This window comes from Muscardinus avellanarius, assembly GCF_963383645.1.
Source record: "Muscardinus avellanarius genome assembly, chromosome: 11".
In the NCBI taxonomy this organism is placed as follows: domain Eukaryota; kingdom Metazoa; phylum Chordata; class Mammalia; order Rodentia; family Gliridae; genus Muscardinus; species Muscardinus avellanarius.
In genome coordinates, this window is record NC_137797.1 from 78,098,301 (window position 1) to 78,121,894 (window position 23,594).

General features: G+C 36.5%; 1 protein-coding gene across 2 annotated transcripts in view; it reads left to right on the top strand.

The window, feature by feature from the left end:
- Positions 1-23,594, top strand: part of ADAMTS20 (ADAM metallopeptidase with thrombospondin type 1 motif 20) — a gene marked incomplete at both ends in the record, with an annotated part of 191,686 nt that overhangs the window by 103,661 nt on the left and 64,431 nt on the right. Inside the window, 11 exons of one of the 2 annotated variants that reach the window (XM_080705454.1) lie at positions 2,470-2,636; positions 2,786-2,948; positions 13,493-13,619; positions 15,198-15,408; positions 15,545-15,709; positions 16,217-16,381; positions 17,237-17,356; positions 17,702-17,809; positions 18,848-19,012; positions 19,124-19,414; positions 20,379-20,540. In XM_080705454.1, coding sequence (XP_080561580.1) covers positions 2,470-2,636; positions 2,786-2,948; positions 13,493-13,619; positions 15,198-15,408; positions 15,545-15,709; positions 16,217-16,381; positions 17,237-17,356; positions 17,702-17,809; positions 18,848-19,012; positions 19,124-19,414; positions 20,379-20,540 — 1,844 coding nt within the window. The remainder of the gene's footprint in view (positions 1-2,469; positions 2,637-2,785; positions 2,949-13,492; positions 13,620-15,197; positions 15,409-15,544; positions 15,710-16,216; positions 16,382-17,236; positions 17,357-17,701; positions 17,810-18,847; positions 19,013-19,123; positions 19,415-20,378; positions 20,541-23,594) is intronic. The other variant, XM_080705455.1, reaches the window with a different exon arrangement.

Here is a 23,594-nt window from a genome sequence, read left to right on the forward strand (position 1 = left end):
ATGTGGAGCTGGTACTAAGGAATTAATTGCTTCACATTAGTAAAAATGTGTGTGAAATATCGACCCAGCTAATTAATACTTATAATTATCATAATACTCAATACTTGGGAATGTGAATCTGTTATGATAAAGCCAAATTTAAAGGGAAAAACTGTTTAATGGGTACAGGGTTACTTTGGGGGTAATGGAAAAATTTTAAACTAGGTAATTTAAAAGTGGTTGATTTTAGAAGTCCAGTGTGATGGCGACCAACTGCAATCCTAGTACTTGGGAGGCTAGGTAGGAGGATCACAGGTGTGAGGACAGCCTCAGCAATGTGGTAAGATTCTCAACAATCTAGAGATTCTGTTTCCAAATAAAAAAAATAAATAGGGCTGAGAGTTTAGCTCAGAGGTAAAATGCCCCCGGGCTCAATCTCCAGTGCCCCCCCCCCACACACACTCTAAAAAAGGTTACAATTTATCACTTTCATCTCAAAAAATGCAAAAAATTCTCAAAGAGAATCAAATGTAAATATTTTGATTTATTATCCTTTTATATTTAGTTGAAAAAATTTTTTCTTCTGATAAAAATATTACATATATTGTTGATAAAGTCATTCAACAAGTTAAGCATATGCAGTTTCTTAAAAATGGGCCACTTGGTCTGCCCAAATTTAAAAATTAGAAATATTCATCAATAAAGTATCATATTTTCTAAGGGAAGTAAAATGCAAATATCAAAATCTAATTTGAAGTAAGTAAAATAACACATAAAATTACTAGAACAGGTTTTAAAAAATTATATTGAAGAACTTATTAAATTAAAAGTAGGGAAAAGTATGAAATCTCACAGAAAGGTTCTGTTTATTTCTCTTAGAGTTCATGTAACCAATAGCTCCTTAAATAGTCCTAACTACATTTGATAAAATATAGATTCTTACCCAAAGGAATGTTTCATAGGACAAATACAGAATGTTATTTGTTCTTTGTTAAGTTCAGTATAATATATGAAGGAGGTAAACTAGTGTGCCTATACAGAGAAACACAACTTATTTTGTAATAACAATCACTTTATGATTGCTCTTTTAGAGGAGAATTTTATTTATTATAAAGTCGAGCTACAAATAATGTGTGCTTGGTGAGACTTCCTGGAATGCCAAACAAATATTATTAATCCCAAAAGCTATTGTTCCACTGAGAAGTTAGCAAAAGTAAACCAAGTGGAAAGGTATTTGATTAATATAGGAGTTTGATTGTTATGCAATTTTAATTAATTTTTATTCTCTTAAAAATTAATAATATAGTGCTTTACAATTTATATACTTTTACTAACTTTTTTGTGTGTGTGATATGAAGATTGAATTCAGGGGCATATTACTTCTGAGCTATATCCCCAACCTGATTTTATTCTTTATTTTGAAACAGGGTCTCCCTAAGCTGTGGAGGGCCTCACTCAATAGCTGAGGCGGGTCGTAAACCTGGATCCTCCTGTCTCAGCCTCCCAAGTACTGGAATTACAAGTGTGCACCACCACACCCAGTATAAACATTTTTTAAATGTGATCCTGATTAAGGGCCTGTTAAGATTGAAATGGATTTTAGCTCTATTACATAGTCTAGAGCAAGAAGTTTGTCTAAGATGATATTACAATTAATTGGAGTAGCTTAAAACCACAAATACATACTTGACAGGCTTACATTTTATACCTGTCAATGGGAAAGAACAAGAAAGGGTATGAACAGAGAAGACAGCAGTATTATTTTGCAAAGCAGGTATTTACATATATATCAAGAGTAACAGTGTCTCTTCATAAATGTATTCGGACATTTGTATAGAGAATGGTGTAGTCATTGAATAGCTTTTTAGAATATTGACCCTAAAGTTTTGAAACTTTATTCATTATTTTCAAAAAAATAATGGAATGTGGAGCAGCCTAACTGCTCCTCCTTTCCCTCTACCAATGACCAGGGTTGACTTAGTGGATCTTTCTGCTGGGGCTTTGATTTCTTTCTGCCTTGTCACTTTCTGTATGTTTCTCCTGAAGCTACTGAGATGACCTCAGCCGGGCGTGGTGGTGCACGCTTTTAATCCCCGTGCTTGGGAGGCGGAGACAGGAGGATCACACAGGTTCGAAGCCAGCCGCGCTGGCTTAAGAGACTCTGTTTCCAAATAAAAAAGTATAAAAATAGGTCTGGGAGTGTAGCCCAGAGGTAGGAGGGTTTCCAGGAACCCCTGGGGGGGGGGGAGAAAGAAAAAAGATGACCTCCTCAGATAGAAAAGCATAGGGTGCATTTATTTTATGATTTTTGGCTGACATGTTGAAATTTCCCTAATTAAGATCAGATACCACAATATAGTACATAAAGTTTTTTTCTTAATATTAAGTTACATTCTTTAAATTCATAAAGGGTTTGAATTTTAAAAGGTAAGTTTCCTGTACTGTTGCTGAGCTTTATTGTTTCTTGAGCGACATTTTATTCTTTTACAGCCTTATCTGATGCTCAAGGTAATTTTTTTTTGAATGGAAATTTTGTTGTAAGTATGGCAAAGAAAGAAATCTTCATACGGAAAACTGCTTTTGAATACAGTGGATCAAACAACGCAATTGAAAGAATTAATAGCACTGATCGACTGGAGGAAGACCTTGTTTTGCAGGTAGATCTTCAGTAGTTAATAAGACTTACTTTTTAATTGTATTCCTGAAGTGTACCAGTTAAGTGCACACCATTTATTATTAAATCTGAAAAGATGTCTTAATGTATCATTTATAAATTAATTACCTGTTCCTTTTTATTTTTATTGAGGTGTTATGTGTGGGTAATTTATACAACCCTGATGTACACTATTCCTTTAATATCCCCGTGGAGGAGAGGAGTGACCTGTTTACTTGGGATCTCTATGGACCATGGCAGGACTGTACCAAAATGTGTCAAGGTATCCTGGTATTAAATAAAAGTTTAACTGTACGTGCTGGGTCCCTTTTAGTCTGGCTGCCAGTTGAAACCTCCCATTTTTCTACATAGGCATACAAAAGTGTCCATTTTCCCCCCTTTCTACTTTTTTCCTCATTCATTATTTGTTATTTATTTTTAAAAAAATTTTTACTTATGCATTGTAATCATACATCATAATGGAATACAAGGTGATACAGGCATACATGCACACATTACCCAATTAACCCTTACCCAGGACCCACCTCATTCCCTCTGCCTTCCCTCCATTTTATGTTTGGTTTAGTGGTTGACATTGATATGTTTGCTAATGTACTAATGTTTGCTATTTAGGGGAATTTCCCTCTTCCCCTTGCCTGTCTGCCTCACTTAGGTCGCCGTATTTGCTCATCTATAGTATCTCCTTCTTTGTCTAGAGTTTCTTTTATGACCCACTTTCTCCCTAGCTTCTGCATACTAGGTAGATCATCTGATTTCTTATTTTTTGTGACTGACTAATCTCACTTAACATAATGTTCTCCAGTTCCATCCATTTCCCTGCAAATGACATAATTGTTTTTCTTTATGGCTGAGTAAAATTCCATTGTGTACATATCCCACAGTTTTGTAATCCATTCATCTGTTGAGGACATCTTGGCTAGTTCCATAGTTCAGCAATGGTGAATTGTGCAGCTATGAACATAGATACACATGCATTCGTTTGGTAGTTTGGTTTACTTTCTTTTGGGTAGATACCCAGAGTGGTATTGCTGAATCATATGGTAAGTTCATTCCCATTCTTCTGAGGATTCTCCATACTGTTCCAAAGTGGTTGCACTAATTTTCATTCCGATGAGCAATGTATTAAAGAGTTCCCACCTCTCCACATCTTTGCCAAAGTTTGTTGTCTGTTGTTTGTGTTTTCATTCTAGTTGGAGTTAGGTGAAATCTCAGTGAAGTTTTGATTTGTATCTCTCTGATTGCTAATGATGTTGAGTATTTTTATACATTTATTGGCCATTTGAATTTCTTCTTTTGTGAAGTGCCTAGTTCACTTGCTCATTTTTTATTGGATTATTTGTTTTCTTAGTACTGAGTTTCTTGAATTCTCTGTATATTCTAGATATTAGTCCTCTATTGGAGGAGTAGGTGGCAAAAATGCTTTTTCTATTCTTTGGCTCTCGGTTGAGGTTCTTTTTTATTTTTTCTTTTCTTTTCTTTTTTTTTTTTTTTTGCCATACTGGGAATGTAACCCAGGGGTGTTCTACCTCTAAGCTATAACCCCAGCCCGTTTTTATTCTTTTATTTTTGGAACAGGGTCTCACTGAGTTGCAAAGGGCCAAGCTAACTAGTATCTGAGGCTGTTTGCAAACCACTATCTTCCTGTCTCAGCCTCCAAATTGTATCAAATGGGTGAAGTACAAGTGTGCACCATCAGGCCTAGCTCCTGATTGAGATTATCAGTAGTTTTTTTTTACTTTACTAAAGCTCTTCAGTTTCATGCAATCCCATATATTGATCTGCCTTTTAGTTTCTTGTACCTTTGGAGTCTTGTTGAGAAAGTTTTTACCTGTGCCTATGTGCTATGTTGGACCTATGACTTCTTCAAGGAGCCTCAAGGTCTCTAGGCTGATTTCCAAGTCTTTGATCCATCTTGAATTGACTCTTGTGCAGGGTGAGAAAATGGGGTTTATTTTCATTTTTCTGTATTTATCTAGAAAGTTGTCAATTCTTCCAGGTTTTCCATTTTATTGGAGTACAGTTTTTCAAAGTAGTTTTGATAATCCTCTGGATTTTACACTGTTTATGGTAATATCTCCTTTTTCATCTCTTATATTTGTAATTTGATTTGATTCTTTTTTTGTTTAAGTTGGCTAGTGGTTTGTGTATCTTGTTAATATTTTGAGAAACCAGTGTTGGTTTTATTGATTTTCTGTATTTCTTTTATTCTCTACATTGTTGATTTCTACTTTGATTTTAACAGTTTTCTGTCTTCCACTGGCTTTAGGGTGACTGCTAATCTTTTTCAAGGGCTATGAGTTGTGTCATTAGGCTTTTTATTTGATGATTTTCTGTTCCTATGTGGGCACTCAGTAATATGAATTTTCCTCTTAATACTGCCCTCAAAGTGTCCCAGGGGTTTTGATATATTGTATCTCTATTTTTATTTGTTTCTAGGAATTTCTTGATTTTTACCTCTTATCTCTTCTATGACTCTATGACCCATTCTTCATTCAGCAGTGTGGTGTTTCAGACTCCACCTGTATATGCAATTTTTCTGGGTCTTAAAGTTAATGTCTAATTTCATTTCATGATAGTCTAAAAAGACACAGGGAAGTATGTCACATTTTTTGAATTTGCTAGTGCTCACTTTGTGGCCCAGGATATAAACTATTTCAGAGAAGGTTCTGTGAGCAGCTGAGAAAAATATAAACTCTGCTGTAGTGGTTGGAATATTCTATATGTGTCTAATAGGTCTATTTGTTTCATGGTGTTCTTTAGATCTGAAGCATCTTTACTGACCTTTTTTCTAGAATATCAGTCAAAAAGTGTGAAAGAAGTATTGAAGTTTCTCAGTATTATAGTATTTAAACTTATATGTGACTTAATGTCACAAAGAGTTTGTTTTATAAAAGTAGCTGCACCTATGTTTGGGGCATAAACACTGACTACCATTATTTCCTCTTCCTGGATTATTCCTTTTACCAGTAAATACGACCTAGTTTTTCTCTTATAATAAGCTTGGGCTTGAAATCTAACTTGTCTGATATCATAGTTGTTACTCCTGCTTGTCTTTGGGTTCCTTTGGCATGGATTACCATGCTTCAGCCCTTTACCTTTAGTTACTATCTTTGCTTGTAAGGTGTTTTTCTTGCAGGCAGCAGATAGATGGATTCTGATTTTTAATCCATTTTTCCACCTTATCTCTTTTTATTGTTTAGTTGAGAGATGATTTTTAATTCCTGACATTTTGAGTTTTATCTTCTGTTTCAGGTAGTGTTTGTTCTTTATGCTTATTTGTTTACTTGATGAAAATTCTTGTTTCTCTGGTTCTGGCATATGTTATTTGGATGATGTGTGCTTGTATATCTTCTTTGCAGTTAATCTCTGAGTATTTTCTCTAGTACTGGTTTGAAAGACATAAATGTTTTCAGCTTCTGCTTTTCATGGAAGATTTTTATTTCCTTGTCTAATATGAGAGATAGTTTCTTGGGTAGGAAATTTGGGGCTGCAAGTTATTTTCTTTCAGAGTTTGTAATATGCTATTCCAGTCTTTTCTGGCTTTCATGACTTGGTTTGGGATGTTTGAAGTGATTCTAATTGATTTGCCTCTGGATGTCACTTGGTGTTTTGTTTTTGTTGCCTTTAAGATTCTCTTCCTGAGATGTCAAGCTATAGAAAGGGCCCTATAGTGAAGCAACTAAGGTGACCAATCAGAGGGTATGGAATAGGGGAGGATGGAGCCTCTTTAAAACATAGGAGATACATAAACAAATGTATCAAAGTTAATCACCAAACAAGCATGGGATCAAGGGAGGGGGAGGGAATGGGATGGGGGCTGGATAAGGGCTAATTGGATGATGTGTGCTTGTATATCCTCTCAAGTCTTGTATTCCAATGTGATATATGATTACAATGTACCAATTAAAAAAATAAAATGCCACAAAGGCAGGTTTAAAGCAAAAAAAATAAAATAGAAAATTCTCTTCCTGGCTTCTATGTTTATCAGTTTGATTATTATGTGTCATGATGAACCTTTTCTTTAATCTTGTGTAAAGGGGGTTCTATAAGTTTCCTGTTCCTGTGTATTAACTTCTTGTTCTATGTTTGAAAAATTTTCTAATATTACTTCTTTGAAACGATTGTTGATCCCTTTGGTTTCACCTTCTATTCCATCTTCTATGCCTATTATTCTTAGGTTAGCTCTTTTAAGATGGGCCCATATCTCTTCAATGTCCAATTCATGCTGTTGAATTGTTTTTTTCTAATATATATATTGCATTCTTTTTTGGAGTAATCATCTTCTAAGAGTGAGATTCTATTACCCATATGGTCTAATCAATTTTTTATAGTTGAATTGATGCATTCACTTCAATGATTGCATTCTTTATTCCTTTCAGATTTTCTCTAAATTCTTTTCAGAAGTCCTGTGTAATTTCTAATGTTAAATTTCTGATTTGTCCTTCTGGTGATCCCTGCAATTCTGTGTTGTCAGATTCTGTTATTGTTGGGTTTGGGGAGCTCATTGCTTCCCTGTTATTCCTCCTTTTCATGATTTCAGAAGTTTGTATCTGTTGCTTTTGATAGATTTTTCTCAGTCTCTAGGTGTCAGCTGGTATTTCCAAAGGCAAGTTGTGTTGTATTCAACAGTGAAGGTTGAGTGAAGAGGGAAGTGAAGTTGTAAATGCAAAAATAGGGTAAAGCCAAAGATAGGATTGAATCTAATGAGAGTATGAGTTTGGTAAGGTAGTATATAGTAGAGATTAGAGATAGTAAATATGTATTAGTATTTTAGTAACCAATGTAGAGTATTTAGTATAGTGATATTAAATGGATTTAATAGAAGACAAAGAAGGGAAGAGAAAAAAAAGGGAAGAAGAGAAGAGAGTAAGTATATACAAGAAAAGAAGCTTGGGAAAGGGGTTGGGAAGAGAACAAACAAACAAGCATATATTCACACATAAAAAATGCAAAACAAAAACAAAACAAAATGACAACAATATAATGTAACCCTATAGATATATGAATATTCAACACACTGGGACTCTGCAGTCTCTCTCTGTATAGACATTGAGTGCCACTTGTACCTTTCCTGTTGTAAGCCTGATTCTCTGAGTCTTTAATCAGTCTATGCAGATGGCTCGTATCAATGGGGCTGGGTCTAGTGTTAAGTGTAGGTCACCCTCCACACTTTCCATGGCTGTAGAGCCTGAGTTTTTTCCTGTGTAATTGATGTGTGCCTCTGGTTCCAAATTCAGTATATAGGTAAGAGTCTCTGTTTGCCACAGTTAGGGCTGGTCTGGTCTGGGCTGATCCGAACCCTGTTTACCATAATTTTGTGGTCGGTGGTATTCTCAGAGATCCTACTAGTTAAATTTAGGGTTAAACATAGGTCTCCATGCTTTTTACTGATGCAGAATCTTAGACTCTCTGAGCCTCTGCTATCTCCAACAGCAAACTCCATCTCTTCCTTTGCCGGATTGATCTGCAAAGTCTCTAACTCAGGGAGTTTATCACAGCTTCAGGAGTCTCTGAGGATGTTGGGTGTTTTCCCATGGGGATGGCGGGTTTACTTATGGTGTTATTTAGTACTGCTCTGGATCTCTGGAGGGCATTGTGAGCTGGGCACTGATGCAAGTTGTAGCTGGTGTTTGCATACGAGGAACTGATGGCTTACAATGAGCTGCAGCTGCTTACTTCATTTTAAGTCATCGGTTCTTTTTCTGTGAGTCTTTGTAGTCAGGCGCGGTGTGGCAAAATTGTACCACCGTGGCTCCTGCAGCTGCAGCCATTGAAGGCAGGCTGGGTTCTTTTCTGTTCTCTGATCAGTCTTCCAGCTTTTTTCCCCCCTGCTACCTTTTACTTATCATGTTTTCTTTAAAGTTATGGTGTTTTCTTGCTTGCATAAGAATGCTGTTTTTACGGCAGTGGAGATTAGGTAAGAGCAGGACTGATGTGCTGTTTCCCTTGGTTTCTGTCTTCCTGGAAGTCCATTCTTTGTTTCTTATACTTAACCTCATTTAAGTTTACCTTTATGAACATTTTCCATTACTCTTCCTTTCCTCTTAAATTTTCATTCTGTTATTTTTTGAAGTTGCAGAAAGTTTCTCTAACTTACTTACATCCTGTCTCCCAGTGAAATATCTGCCATCTTAGCTACTCTGTTCACACACACACTTTCTTAGCACCCTGTCATATTTTAGTGTTGCACTATCAACCAATTTTTCATTCTTTATTTGCCCTTGCTGACCATGAGAAAATGTATTTTTACTAATGACATGCATAACTGAAAACAGCAGAAAAAGAAATAGCAAAGCTGAGATCAATAGTAGAGAAATAAAATGGTAACTTTTTGCAGTCTATAATTATGGATTCTTAATTGTGTGATACCATGTTCAATGCAGGAAATATTAATTGAGAGGTTGCTTTGTTTCTGATTATTAGTAAGGCCCCAATTCTGCATTCAGGTTTTAGGGTCTAGTAGATGCAGCAGAAACACCAGTAGATATTTTAATGTACACACACAGAGATGACCACCATAGAAAGGATGGCAGAAGAAGGCTGTGAGGAAATTGAAGCTGAAAGTGTGTGTGTGTGTGTGTGTGTGTGTGTGTGTGTGTATACACATATATATATGTATATATACATATATATATGTATATGGTATGTATATGTATATGGTATGTATATATATATGTATGTATATGTATAGTAGAAGGTGTGTGTGTGTGTGTGTGTGTATAAACAATCTGTGCACAGCGGCACACACCTGTGATCCTAGTACGTGGGAAGCTGACACAAGAGGATTACAGGTTTGAGGTCAGTGTCAGCAATTTAGTGAGACCCTGTTTTAAAATTTAAAACGTCTGGGGATATAGCTTAGTGGTAGAATATTTCTGGGTACAATCCCTAGTAACAAATACACACACACACACACACGCATTTGAAAGGAATGAAGGAATGGAAAGTAGTTTTCATAGTGAAGAGAGAAGATGCTTGGGAATGAGAAACAGCAGTGGATCAGAGGGAAGGAGCTCAGAACAGAATAGTGGGGAGCTTATAAGAGAAGGTAGGTGACCAGAGGCAGTTACCACAGATGATAAGATGTGAGGGACTATCAAACCGATGTGACAAGGTACAGAAAGAACTGTGTGGTATCTAATTAGGAAGAGGCACAGCTGTGGTCTTGTCTCTTTGGGACAGGGCTGCCCAGAAAGACAGTAGGAGAACAGGTACTATAGTTGCTGTAGATGATACCAAGTTGTCTTAGATAAATGCTAGAAGAGAAATAAAGAACCTTGGTCATGCAGAAGAAAAAAGGTTTTGCCTTGATACCTGAGTGTGCTTTAAAGAGAAGAGCTGAGCCGGGCGTGGTGGCACACACTTGTAATCCAAGCATTCGGGAGGCTGAGACTGAAGGATCGCGGTTCGTGGACAGCCTCAGCTACTTAGTGAGGCCCTTTGCAACTCAGTGAGACCCTGTTTCAAAATAAAGAATAAAAAACTGGACAGAGGGTGTAGCTCGGAGGTCAAATGCCTCTGGGTTCCATCCCCAGACCCGCAAAAGAAAAAATAAATAAATAAGGAGAAGAGGTGGAGTTTGGGGAGCAGGGACTAGCACTCCAGTTTGGCATGTGCAAGCCAGCCGATGGCTGTGGACATGGGGAGCCAGAAGAACAGATCCAGGCCACTAGTGAATGAAGGAGCATTCTTAAATGCAGAAGACACACCAAATAATAGGATTCTAGGATTTAGGTAAAATATGACGAGAGATGGTGTGGGAGGCCAAACCAGAAAAGTCCCTTAAATAAGAAAAGGAGTTATTAATTCTTTGCCACAAAGTACATTATGATTACATTCTCCTTTTATGTAGCATTTTTGTTTCCCTAAAATTTAATTCTTTCAGTTTTCTTTGCTTGTTTACTTATTTTTCTGTGTAATGAAAGTTCTCAGACCTGAAGCTTTTGGCTAGAACTATGAATTTTTTCTTAGATTTTTCAAGCATATTATTTATCAGATTTAATTTCCCTTCACTTTTTGCATTAATTTTATTTTTATTAAAAATTAATATAAAAGAATGTAGAATATATTGCTAATAATTGTTATATTGGTGCAATGTTGAAATGATCATATTTTAGATATTTGGGGTTAAAAATAAATTTTATAAAAATCTCATCCATATCTTTTTATTTTTTTATTTTATTTTATTTTATTTTATTTTATTTTATTTTATTTTTTGGTGGTACTGGGGTTCCTGGAAGCCCTTCTACCTCCGGGCTACACTCCCAGACCTATTTTTACAGTTTTATTTGGAAACAGGGTCTCCTAAACCAGCGTGCGCGGCTGGCTTCGAACCTGTGCGATCCTCCTGTCTCTGCCTCCCAAGCGCGGGGATTACAAGCGTGCGCCACCACGCCCGGCCTCATCCATATCTTTTTACTTCATAATATATAAAATTAACTGGATGTGTTGCCACATACTTGTTGGGAGGCTGAAACAAGAGGATTGCAAGTTCAAGCCCACTTTCAGCAATCTGGCGAGGCCTTCTACAACTTAGTGAGAATATGTTTCAAAATAAAAATTAAATTAGACCTTGAAGTGTTGCTCAGAGGTAGAATGTCCCTGGGTCCAAACCCCAGTCCCTCCCCTCACCCACATACACAAAATAAGTAAATGAAGGAAGAGAAGAAAAGAAGGATTAAATTACCTAAGTGGCATACATGCTGTTTTTATTAGGCAATGCCATTCTTGGCTAGAAGGGTTGTTGTATACCTATTTTTCACAGATACTTTTAAATCCATTGTTCATTTTTCAGGCCTGCTCTTCACACATTCACCTCCTCAGAGGAACCTGGTGTTTTTGATTGCTGGACTTTTCTTGGATTCTGTGGCTTAAATGATTTATTTCCTTTTTGCATTCCCCCTTTCATAGGCTTAGATTTCATGAAGCTTCCTGGCTCTGCTTAATATCTAATTTATATCCACTTTTAATTTTCAAAAGTTCCTTTTCATGCCTACTGAGTTTGCCTTATCTCTTTATTTTTTCATGTTGGTCTCTTTTGTGTAAGAGACTTTCCTAAAATGCATAACAATTTAACAATTGGCATGCATTTTAAATTTAAAAAATTCTCCATACACATTTTAAAGGTTGTTCAGGGAAGATAAAAGATAAACATATTCTTTCTTTCTTTCTTTCTTTTTTTTTCTTTTTTTTTTTTTTGGTGGTACTGGGGGTTCCTGGAAACCCTTCTACCTCCGGGCTACACTTCCAGACCTATTTTATATTTTATATTTTTATTTGGAAACAGGGTCTCTTAAGCCAGTGAGACTGGCTTCGAACCTGCACCATCCTCCTGTCTCCACCTCCCAAGCGCAGAGATTACAAGCGTGTGCCACCACACCTGACTAAACATGTATGTTCATATTTAGTCAACTGGGAGTACACATTTGAGCTTTGATAAAACAGAAATTTGATCATGTTGCTGACTGCTTAAACTATCTTCTCTTTGCAGAAAGTGTAAACTCAGACTACTCTAATTTATTATAAGCACTTCTCTTAGTTTTCTTTTTTCTTTTTTTTTTTTTTTTTTTTTTTTTTTTGCGGGTCTGGGGATGGAACCCAGGGGCATTCAACCTCCAAGCTATACCCCATGCCCTATTTTTTATTTTTTATTTTGAAACCGGGTCTCACTAAGTTGCAGAGGGCCTCACTAAGTAGCTGAGGCTGTCCATGAACCACGATCCTCCAGTCTCAGCCTCCCAAATGCTGGGATTACAAGCATGCGCCACCAAACCCAGTTTCTTAGTTTTCTTATGCTTTGGTTATACTCATACAAACAACTGACATATCTCAGTGGCTTAGAACAAAGGTTTGTTTATTGTTCCTACATATGTTTGGCTGCTCATTGGCTATTCTCATTGGTTATCTGTATTCATGTCGTTTTACCAAAAAAATTTATGGGCTTTATTTTTAGAATATCTTTAGGTTTATTGAAATGTGATCCAAAAGTACAAAATGTTTGACTGTTCCTCCTTCCTTCCCTCCCCGTCAACCACCACCTTTCCCATGTTCCCTGTTGTTAACACCTGCATTAGTTTGGCCCATGTATAAAATTGATAAGCCAATTTTAATGCATTATTATCAACTAAAGTTTATAGTTCATATTAGGGTTAAGTCTTTGTGTTGTAAACTATGGGTTCAACACACGTGTGATGACAGTATCATCCAGAGAAGTTTGACTCCCTAAAAAACCCCCATGCTTCACTTTTTCATCCTGCCCTCTTTCCTCACAACCTGTGACACCACTGATATTTTAGTGGCTATTAATGTCCTTTTCATTCATGATTCCAGGCTGAAATATCATTCCTATCTGGGAAATCCTGTTCCAGAGACAGAGGGAAAAGGAAAAGAGAGCTATTGAAACTGGAATAGGAACAGCCCCTTGAGTCAGTTGGCACAGGGCTGATGCCTGTGGACAGGGAAGTGTTCTTTCCACACAGGAAGTTACCATGACATCATAGCAAGTAAAGATATGCAGTTCTCTTACAGGGAAAGGGGGAAATAGTGGACAATAATATTGTGCACCATATTACAGCAGTACCAGACCTACCCACGCTCTTGTTCCTGAACAGCCTCTGTCCATCTTACTGTCTCTTTACTAAACAATCTCTTCAGTCATTCAGGATGTAGCTTATTGATTATAATAGTAAAAATACTGGGTTAATAGAGCAGTATACTTGTGGTGGTGAAAATTTTAATTTCTTGGTTGAATCATTAGAACCATTGGTAGAATTAAATAAGTAGGACAGATCTTATGTAAATTTTTCTTTGATTTTTAATTTTTATTTGACTTTGGTCAAGGTCTTCATAGAAGAAAAATTACCTGCGTACGTAAGAGTGATCATGTGATTGTGTCTAATCAAAGTTGTGACCACTTGCCACTGCCCTTGTTTGTGACTGAAAGGTGCAATACAGACTGTGAACTAAGGTAAAAGAGAAATAAAGTGTGATAGTGCATTGAAACTAATAAGCAAAATAAGATATAAATCATTGGACACAGTGTCTGATATAGAGTGGACAAGTAATTAATAGTCATCTTTGTTTTCTGCCATTAGAAAATTTTAGATTCACTAATTTGTGGTGGAACTCAGTAATTCATTTCAATTTTTATTCATTATTTTTGCTGAACACCAGTATATAGGTCTGAATGATACTTCTAAAAAAGAGGAAGCAATCTTGTCTTTAAAATAAACACAGATAAACTCTAATCTGAAACACCATGGTTTAAGTTCTAAAACAATAAATTTACAGCATGATTCTGTAGTTCCTACTGAACTCATCAACCATGAAACTTATAAAGTTAGTAGATTTGAAAATATTTTCCTTTTTTTCCTAGTATTTTAATACATTAAACACTAAGGTATGTGATCATAGATCAGGGTAGCAAAGTTTTCACCTCTGGAATTAATTTCTTGTCCTTTTATAATAGATTGACACTAAGGAAAATAACCCATCTTCCTGTTGTTTAACATTTTAATTTTAATATTTATTTTTTGCATTGTAGCAGGTAACATCTAAAATTGAAGGTTAGTCAGAAACTCATTTAGCAAGAATGAGAAAATACACACCCATGGGTACACACACACACACACACACACACACACACTATTGTTTTTTGATGATATACACAAAAGCCTAGTGGTAGGACTGTCTACATTTTTGATGCACAATGAAATCTTTGGGATGCTACTGAAAAGGAGCTCTTTGAATTCTGTGCTACATTATACTGGTGCACTCGTAATAATAGATTGCTAGACTGTAATTGAGATAATTTGGCTAAAGCTAGCATTTTAACTTGTAGAAAAATGTTTTGAAAATCATTTCTAAATAGAGATCAGACAAATTCATGAGAAATACTTTACAGAAACCATTTTGCCAACTTTTACAGGTTTTATCTTTATTGATGTCAAATTCCCAGACATTCTCTCATATATCAAAATACTGTCAGGGGTACACATGGGAAGAACTTACCTGATTGGGAGGTGGATAAACTCATTTAGTCTCAACTCTGCCACTTAGTCCTTGGATGATCTTGATCTGAACCAGTTGCTTTCCAAGGATTTGGGGGGGGGGGGAAGCTTGCAGTTCCTTGCATGTACCAACAAAGTTGCCAACAAATGTCAGGGTGAGATCAGTAGGTATAGTTTGATACCCTAGCTCCAGCTTATACTACATGAGTTCCATGTTCATATATTTGAGGAGCAACTAAGATTTTATTTGGAAAAAAGTCAGATTTCTGACCAAAAAAGAATAAAGATCAAGTGTTTATACCATTTAAATACACAGTCTTTCTGGGCTTCATTTTCTTATCTTTGAAATTAAAATTTAGGCTATCTCTAAAAACTATTAATCATTAATTTCAGTGACATATCAAATATATTCAGATAGCTTGCCCATCAACTTTTAAGCTTTTTGAACTTGAATCCCTTGCATGAGTCTCTGAATTTATTTTCAAATTTGTGTTAATTAGCACAACTCCAAAGTGTAATACCACCCTTTTTTCTAGGTGGCATGTTGTAGGCAAAAGTGAATGTTCCTCCCGATGTGGTCAAGGATATAGGTCCTTGGACATCCATTGTATGAAATATTCCATTCATAAAGGACAGACTGTTCCAGTAGACGACCATTACTGCAGTGACCAAATTAAGCCTTCTACCCGAGAGCCATGCCATGGTGACTGTGTCTTAACAAGATGGCATTATTCAGAATGGTCCCAGGTACAGTAATCACTGCTAAAGGGAAGTTGCCCCATTTTTTCTAACTAAATATTTGTTTTTCTAAAGTACATTTTTGTAAAAAAATTGATCTTTTCTATTTTTCAAAGTCATAACCTTCTTTTATTTTTTAAATCAGTGTTCCAGGAGTTGTGGAGGAGGAGAAAGGTCTCGAGAATCTTATTGTGTAAATAACTTTGGCCACCATCTTGCTGACAGAGAATGCCAAGAGCTTCCACGAAGGACATTAGAGAATTGCAATGAGTTTTCCTGTCCAAGTTGGGCTACTAGTGAGTGGAGTGAGGTAACATTAAACACATGGGATTAGAGCTGCTATAATCATGTATTAGGAAAGCTTTGCAATCAAAGGCTTTATAAAATCCCAACATATCTAAATTTATTTTATAATTTTGTTAGTAATTTTGTTATAAAAGCAAGAAAATATAAGAAAATTTAAAATTAAATGTTCATATTTTAAGTTTTATAAATAGCTTCTAAACTATAGTTATCAAATTGGTAATGACATTTGCTTATGTTTAGTTTATAACAGTTTTTATAAGGAAGTGCTAATATTCAAAACAGCTAGGGATATATACTTATTTTATGGTTAGTTCTGCATCGTTGCTTCTAGGACAAGTGTATATCTCAGTAGAACTTGGACAGCAGGAGTTAGAGGTAGCTGTTATTATTCAGTGAATGCCTCTAAAGGAGAGGGAGAAAAACGCTTGTAGGGATGATTTCCTAGCTTTATTTTGATGTGCAGATTGGTCATTGCATCATTTTGTAAGGCTTTTTTTTTGGCTTCTTACAGTGTCCCGTTACATGTGGGAAAGGAACCAAGCAGCGGCAGGTCTGGTGTCAGCTGAATGAAGATCACTTGAGTGATGGCTTCTGTGAGCCAAGCACTAAGCCTGAATCTCTGAGACCATGCGAGCTTCACACATGTGCTTCCTGGCAAGTAGGACCCTGGGGTTCTGTGAGTATATGCAAAACATTGACATTACTGCGAATTTTGCTGTGGTAAATATTTCAGCTTTCATTTTGACTTCACTTTAGTTAACTAAAATGCTACTTAATAATCTTTTTATTTCTATCAATATTTGTAAACTATAAATATTTTCAGCTTCTACTTTACATTGGTATCTTTACTGTATTTAGAGAAGGTATTGTTTAGGGAAGTTTTGCCAACCACGGCAACTAAGAAATTGCAGGATGAGCGATGAGCAGTGGCCAGACTAGACTAGAGTGGGTAGCACCTGTGAAAGGAACCAAGAGTTGTTGAGAGCCACTCATCTCTTTAGCTATCATCGTTTATCTTCTTGAAATTTACTTAGCACATTAAGAGACATATACCAGGTACAGTTTGAAAAGCATCTGGCCTTGACATTTTTGCAATATAACCTTTAAAACTGTATCAATAGCTGGGCGTGGTGGCGCATGCTTGTAATCCCCCGCGCTTGGGAGGTGGGGACAGGAGGATCGCACAGGTTCGAAGCCAGCCGCTTGCTCTGGCCTAAGAGACCCTGTTTCCAAATAAAAATATAAAAATAGGTCTGGGAGTGTAGCCCTGAGGTAGAAGGGTTTCCAGGAACCCCAGTACGAAAAAAAAAAAAAATATCAATAATAGTACATTTTGTTTACTTTAGTGTTTTAGCAAACATAAGTTTGAATAAATAAGCTTATTGATTAAATTTATAAATACCAGTTCTTTATTCTGGTGTAGAAAGATCTACTAAAATTATACTGTTAATTGCATTTAGTAAGAAAATGGAGGGTTATGTATTTTTGATAATCGTTTTGATGTTTATTGATAGCCATCCTTTTCTTTCAGTGCTCTTCCACCTGTGGACATGGGTATCAGATGCGTGCTGTTAAATGTGTCAGTGAGCTAATGAGTGCTGTATTAGACGACAGAGAATGCCGTGGAACCAGTCGCCCAGGTGACAGGCAGGTAAAGGAAATGTCTTCATGGATTATGAATAAAAATATTTATTATACAGGAGGAATACTTATGTGCTCAAATTATTTTTATGTACTTTGTCTACTTAAACTTAAATTTTTTACTCTATTCAAATATCAGAAGAATGATCCAATTAAGACTCAGTTTTACTGCCGACTACTAGCACTTGACAGTATTTTGTGTCTTTGAAAATAAAAATATTTAGATTATATATTTGTAATTTGATATGCAGCTCATTTTGAATTATATTTTATAAGAAATAAAATGTTAGATTTAATTTAAATCGGGGTGATTAATTAAATGATGTTCTATGGAGTCTGTTTTTCTTTTGAACAGGACTGTATTCTTACATCTTGCCAATTTATCCCTAACATTGGGGCCACTTCATTACCAGCTGGGTCCTTGGGTAGAGTGGCACAGTGGAGACATGGTTCTTGGACCCCAGTAAGTGAGTCTGTTTAAAAGCTGCAGCATTTCTTGTGAATGCTTTTAGACATCAGCAAAATGGTTGCTACAGATTTGCCAAGTCAATGCATACATTCATTCTCAGGTATTTTGATGATATAGATGAAGTAAAGGGTTTAGAATTAGGTGATAGCTCTGCTTTTCAAAAACCTGTGTCTCTTAGTAGAAAATGTAAGCCTTCAGGATATATTTTCTTTCATTTTCCCCCAGATTTATTTTCTTTCTTTCTTTCTTTCTTTCTTTCTTTCTTTCTTTCTTTCTTTCTTTTTTTTTTTTTTTTTTTTTGTGTGTGTGTGTGTGTGTGTGTGGTACTGGGGATGGAACCCAAGGGCTTTTTTACCTCCGGGCTATACTGCCAGACCTATTTTATACTTTATTTGGAAACAGCGTCTCACTAGTTGCTGAGAGCCTAAGTAGCTGAAGCTGGCTTTGAACCTGTGTGATCCTCCTGTCTCAGACTCCCAAGCGCTAGGGTTACAAGCGTGCACCACCATGCCCTGCTCTCCAGGGTCTATTTTCTAATCGACAAAATGAGGGTAATATAATACTTATGTTACAGGTTGTTATAAAAATCAGATATGATATCAGGCATTTATCATCTTTTATTTAAACTACAGACATTTTCATCTTGCTTTCTGAACTGAAAGCTTTAATGTGTCTGGAATATATAATTTGCTTTAGTCCTATATTTTAATTATGAGATCACATGTACTCTCCATTACTTAAGTCTTCAAGGTTATTTTAATGATATGTTAAGATTACCATACACATTGTATTTAATATTGACATTTAACTAAGCATTATTTCAAATCATTATATCCATTTAAATTATTATATCTATTTGTGAAATTTGCGGACTAAACTAGGATATTTACTTCCCCATCTGTATTTGACTCAGAATGATACCAAGTGATGTTGTTTATTATATACATTGATGTGTTAGAAATGTTAGCAACAGCTGTGGGTAAGGGAAGTGGGAGATGCTATAATACATCTTGATATTATTTGTTTTTCCAGTGCTCTGTGTCGTGTGGAAGAGGTCATCGAGCCCGCTATGTCAGCTGCCGTGATGCTCACGATGGCATGGCAGCTGAATCTTACTGTGCCCACTTGCCCCGACCTGCTGAAGTGTCTGACTGCTTTAGCCCTTGTGGAGAATGGCAAGCAGCGAATTGGTCACCTGTGAGTATTTTGAGAAAAAAGGAAGTGAGACGTCTAAGTATCATATCTGATATTTAACGTAATGTTAGTGCTGTTTATTGCATTGTAAATGTTGGCTAAATTTCTGGTCAGTGTTCAGCATCCTGTGGCCGTGGAAAAGCAACTCGACACGTTTTATGCCTCAACCACCACCAGCCAGTTGATGAGAATTACTGTGATCCCGGGGTTCGCCCTTCAACAGAGCAAGAATGTAACCTGGCCGCCTGCCCACCCACGTACAGCCACTTCCCTAGTTCCTCTGAGCAGCCGAGCCATTTTCCAGGCAGGAATTTTCCATTAACTCACAAACCCGAAGATAATCAAAATCAGGGGGTGCATCTGTCCATCGGAGGAAACCAGTGGAGAACAGGACCATGGGGATCAGTAAGCCACCTTTATTGAATTATGGTCAATTCTGTAATTTTGTTATGTGACAACCCTTTAACAGATATGTGCAGAATGACATTAAATGCTTTTAATGCTAAATTCATCTAAAGATCAATAGTTTAAATCTAAAAAGGAGTAAGTATTTTCTCATGCAGATTGCTAATCCCCAGAGTTCTTACTGAACTGCACACTAATGTGATATGATTACAGAGGAATGTACTTAAGAACAATCTGATTAGCGTGCATTATAATAAAAACAAGAGGAAAATGCTTTGAGTGGTAGGACTGCAAATATTTATGAAGAAATGAAACAAAATACTGCTATGATAACAGTGCAGCAAACTGGTATTTATTAAAAAACTATAAAAAGTAAAGTAATCGTTCATATTTTACATATTAATGCTACAAAATAAAGAAAAACACCAAGATAAAAGTAAGTAAGTTAGCCGGGCGTGGTGCCGTGCGCTTGGGAGGAGGAGAAGACAGGAGGATCCCGCAGGTTCGAAGCCAGCCACGCTGGCTTAAGAAACCCTGTTTCCAAATTTTAAAAAAGCATAAAAATAGGTCTGGGAGTGTAGCCCGGAGGTAGAAGGGTTTCCAGGAACCCCCAGTACCACCAAAGAAAAAAGAAAAAATTAAGTAAGTTAACACTATATTTCATTTTTTAAATTTCTTCTCAGTGATATCTTGAAATTTTAATTCCTTGTTACTTAACATTTAGCATGATGAGGGGGAAGGATTACTTCCTAAGGTGAGCATGAGTTACTTTTTCACCAACAAATTCTAGTGAAGCCCTCAGTAAAACTCCAGCGTTCTGTCCGACTCTCCTGACTCCAGCTGTGATGTGATGAGGGAGATCGTAGGGCTGAGTTTGCTTGCTGTCGGGTCAGTGTCTTGCCCCTGTGCAGTAGCACCATGGGGAATCTGCAGGGCATATGTCTTTCTGTTTTGTCCTTGCCAGTGCTCCAGCAGCTGTGCCAGAGGGCTTCAGCAGAGGGTGGTGGTCTGCCAGGATGAGAATGGACAAAGCTCCAGTTTTTGCGATGCAGCCTCCAAGCCCCCAGAGTCAAAGCACTGTGATTCCGGACCTTGTCCACGCTGGAACTATGGCAGCTGGGGAGAGGTCAGTCATAATATTCCCTAAATATGCAGAAATTATTACATCTCTATATACCTGAAGTAAAGCATTTTATGCAGTTGGATACTGTGGAAAATCTCTGTACTATATGCAAAGAGATTTTACTTTTATTTATTTATTTTTGTGGTTCCTAGCCCTTTTTACTTTTTGTTTTGAAACAAGTTCTCACTAGATGGCTGAGAGTCTCATTGCATTGCTGTGGCTGTCCTTGAACTTGTGATTTTCTGTTTCAGCCTCCCAAATACTGGGATTACAGGTGTGCACCACCATTCCCAGCTTTATTTTTTAATTGAGCAATTGAAACTGTGTTCTTTTAATGGATTTTATTGCATGGTCTAAGTCACTCACTCATAACAAAAAGCACAATATTCCAGATTTTTAAATAGAATCTGAAATAACCAATATGTCTGCTAATTACTAATATCTTTCTAAAAAGTGTATTATTTGTTCAAATTTCTTAGAAAATTAGATTGTTAGAAACATAGAAACATTGTTGATATTTAGACCACATTTTTTTTTTTGCAGTATTGGAGATGGAACCCAGAGGTATTCTATCTCTGAGCTATACCCCCAGCCCTATTTTTTAATTCTTTATTTTGAAACAAGGTCTCACTTAGTTGTAAAGGTCCTCACTAAGTAACTGAGGCTGTTTGCAAACCGGGATCCTCCTGTCTCAGCCTCCCAAATGCTGGCATTACAAGCATGCACCACCTCGCCTGGCTTGGTGAATCTTTTATCTAAGCAAAATAGCTGTCAATTATTATGCATTTTCACCATAAGGCAATGGGAATGTAAGATAATATCTAAAATGGTCACTTCGAATACTAATCCCACACTTATTTTGAATAGAAAAGAATAAGAAATGATATATATTAGTTTTGAATGACTAAAATAAATCATATAATTTACATAGTCAAATAATTTTGCTTAATGATTTTTAGTACACAGTTTCTTTTTCTAGGGAATCTGGAAATCATTATTTAAAAGTATACTTTTGGCCAGGCGTGGCGGCACACACTTGTAATCCCAGCGCTTGGGAGGCTGAGACAGGAGGATCACACAGGTTCAAAGCCAGCCTCAGCTACTTAGTGAGGCTCTCAGCAACTTAGTGAGACCCTGTTTCCAAATAAAGTATAAAATAGGTTTGGGAGTATAGCCGAGAGGTAGAAAAGTCCCTAGGTTCTACCTCTAGGATCACCAAAAAAAAAAATATACTTTTGGCCAAGTGCTAATACATTTTGCATCAACTACATTTTAAAAATACACAGTACTGTTTTCCAAGATTTAAGTAACCTACTATTTCTGAATTTTGGTATGTTCATTTTGAAGATTCAGATCAGTGCTGGGCGGTGGCACATGCTTGTAATCTCAGCATTTGGGAGGTTGAGACCAAAGGATCGTGGTTCACAGACAGCCTCAGCTACTTAGGGAGGCCTTTTGCAACTCAGTGAGACCCTGTTTCAAAAAATAAAAAGACTATGGGAATTACACATAATGGAATTCTACTCAGCTATAAAAAGAATAAAATCATGTCATTCACAAAAAGATGGAAAGACCTGGAGAACATTATGTTAAGTGAGATCAGCCAAGCACAGAAAGAAAAGAGACATGTTTCCTCTAATATGCCCAAACTAGGGAGTATTAGCGATACCAGAGGGACTCCAGACAATAGAGGAGAAGCCTCATCAAAGCTAGAATGGAATGATAGGAGAGGAAGAAGGCTGAGGTTGATTAATGAAGGGGCTACATCCAAATTTGTGTAAAAATATAAATATAGCATGGTTAACCTGGACACTCATTTTTAAGAGGTGGGGAAGGGGAGAGGGTACCAAGCATAGTCTGAATGTATGCTATTTTCAATATGTTCCACACAAAAAAGAAGAAATCAGATGCTTTCCCTAATATGGGAAAGCTAAGGAGAAATGAGTAACAGGAGGAACTCTAGCTGAAGAAGGAGATCCTATAGAGGAGCAAATAAGGCAACCTAACTGAGGGCATGGGAGGGGCAGGGGGAGAGGGAAACTCTCTAAAGCACATGATGTACTTAAGCACATGGGGTGGTGATTGGGTAGGGGCTAATTGGGTGATTTGTGCATGTGTGTCTACACAAGTCTTGTATCCCATTAAGATGTATAACTACAATGCACCAATAAAATAATAATAATAAAAAAGACTAAAAAACAGGGGTTGGGAGTTTAGCTTGGAGGTACAATATCCCTGGGTTCCATCCCCCGTACAAAAAAAAAAAAAAAAAAGAAAAAGAAAAAGAAAGAAAGAAAGAAAGAAAAAGAAAAGAAAACTCAAATGAAAAATATGAAAAAAATAACAAGTTTTGGCATTTTATATATTTCCAGCTAGATTTTTGTAGTATGTGAGTTACAGAAACAGGTTCATACTACCAATTCTCTATTCTATTTTGCCATCTTTTATTTTTATTATAAAATATCTAATAAATATCTTTTCATATTTATCAAATTTTATCTACCTTATAAGCTCTCATAGCTATATAGGAATCCGTTGCTTAGAATTTATATGATTTAATTGATATTTATTACTTAGATAAAGCAATTTTTGTTTAACCTTCTAAAAGGCCCTTGTTATCTTATTCAATATCTTATGAAGACAGGCATGGAGTCTCATGCCTGTAATCCCAGTACTTGGGAGGCTGAGACAGAAAGATTGCAGGTTTGAGGCTGGCCTCAGCAATTCAGCAAGACTTGCAGCAATCTAGCGAGACCCTGTGTCAAAAAAAAAAAAAAAAAAAAAAAAATAGGGCTGGGCATGTAGCTAGGAATTCAAATGTCTTTGGGTTCAATTTCCAGTACCCCCCAACACACACACATCTTAACACACTAAGTCTCAAACTTTTATCACATGGAATTAAAACTGATTTTTTTAAGCTAGGGAGAAATGTTGACAATTAGGAAGAAATGATAAACTTTAAGCTCTAGCATTACTAATTATGTTTAAAGAATGAGTGAATATATGTCAGTCTCTTCAAAGCCACAAGGTTTGAATTTTTCCTATTCTTATTTTTAG